General features: G+C 36.3%; 1 protein-coding gene across 1 annotated transcript in view; it reads left to right on the forward strand.

Moving 5' to 3' along the window:
• LOC101858213 overlaps positions 1–1230 on the forward strand; it is a gene marked incomplete at its 3' end in the record, with an annotated part of 45158 nt that overhangs the window by 24832 nt on the left and 19096 nt on the right. Inside the window, 1 exon segment of the mRNA XM_013087330.2 lies at positions 192–335. Coding sequence (XP_012942784.1) covers positions 192–335 — 144 coding nt within the window.

The raw sequence follows: 1230 nt of genomic DNA on the forward strand, positions 1-1230 counted from the left end.
ACAGCATGCCGTGGACATATCAACTACGATCTTCAGACGGCATGCCGTCGAAATATCGCTACCCGTAAATAAATCGTGCTGTTATGTCTTGCCATCGAAATATCGCCACCCGTAAATAAATCGTGCTGTTATGTCTTGCCATCGAAATATCGCCACCTGTAAATAAATCGTGCTGTTATGTCTTGCCACAGGTGCGTTCCTGATCACGTTCATCATGTCGGTGTACGACCAGGTGTTGGCGGTTATGTTCGTGGACGTCATCGACCGGTTCCAGATCTCCGGTACCGTGGCCTCTGTCGCCTTCACCATCCACGCCGTTACACAGAGCCTGGGCTGTGAGTCTCTCTCTCTCTTTTCTTGGTTATTTTTTTTGGTTTTTGTTTTTGTTTTACTTTCTATTTTTGGCTCGTTTCTCTTTTTTTCTTCTTCTTTGTTGGCTCGTTTTTTTTCCTGTTTTCTTTTTTTTAAAGCTCGATTTATTTATATTTTCTGTCTTTTTTAAAGCTCGTTACTTTTTTGCTTTTGGTTGGGGTTTTTTCGGGCTCGTTTCTTTTGTGTTTTCTTTTTTTATGGCTCATTTTTTTGTGTGTGTATGTTTTCTTTTCTTTGTTGACTAAGTTTTTATTCTTTGTTGTGTCGGGGTTTTTTTTGTTAGCTCGTTTTTGGAGTTTTTTTTCTTTGTTGGCTCGTTACATTTTCCTCTTTTGTGGGCTCCTTTCTTTTTGTGTCTTTGTTGGCCCGTTTCTTTTCTTCTCTTTGCTCGATTGTTTGTTTTCTTTTCTTTGTTGGCTCATTTCTTTTTAAACAATTTTGTTGGTTCTTTTTAAAAGAAATCTGTGTTGCCTCCTTTGTTTTCTTTTCTTTGTTTGAATTTTTGTTTCGTTTCTTTGTTGGCTCATTTCTTTTTAAAAAAAAATCTTAGTTGGCTTGGTTCTTATTTTTCTTTGTTAGTTCGCTTTTTATTCTTTATCTTCTTTTAGCTCATTTTTCTGTTTTTCTTTGTAAGCTCGTTTCTTTTGTTTTCTTTGTTGACTCATTTGTTTGGTTTTCTTAGTTGACTCATTTGTTTGGTTTTCTTTGTTGGCTCATTTGTTTGGTTTTCTTAGTTGGCTCATTTGTTTGGTTTTCTTAGTTGGCTCATTTGTTTGGTTTTCTTAGTTGGCTCATTTGTTTGGTTTTCTTAGTTGGCTCATTTGTTTGGTTTTCTTAGTTGGCTCATTTGTTTGGTTT

Source organism: Aplysia californica, unplaced genomic scaffold, assembly GCF_000002075.1.
Source record: "Aplysia californica isolate F4 #8 unplaced genomic scaffold, AplCal3.0 scaffold00574, whole genome shotgun sequence".
In the NCBI taxonomy this organism is placed as follows: Eukaryota; Metazoa; Mollusca; class Gastropoda; order Aplysiida; family Aplysiidae; genus Aplysia; species Aplysia californica.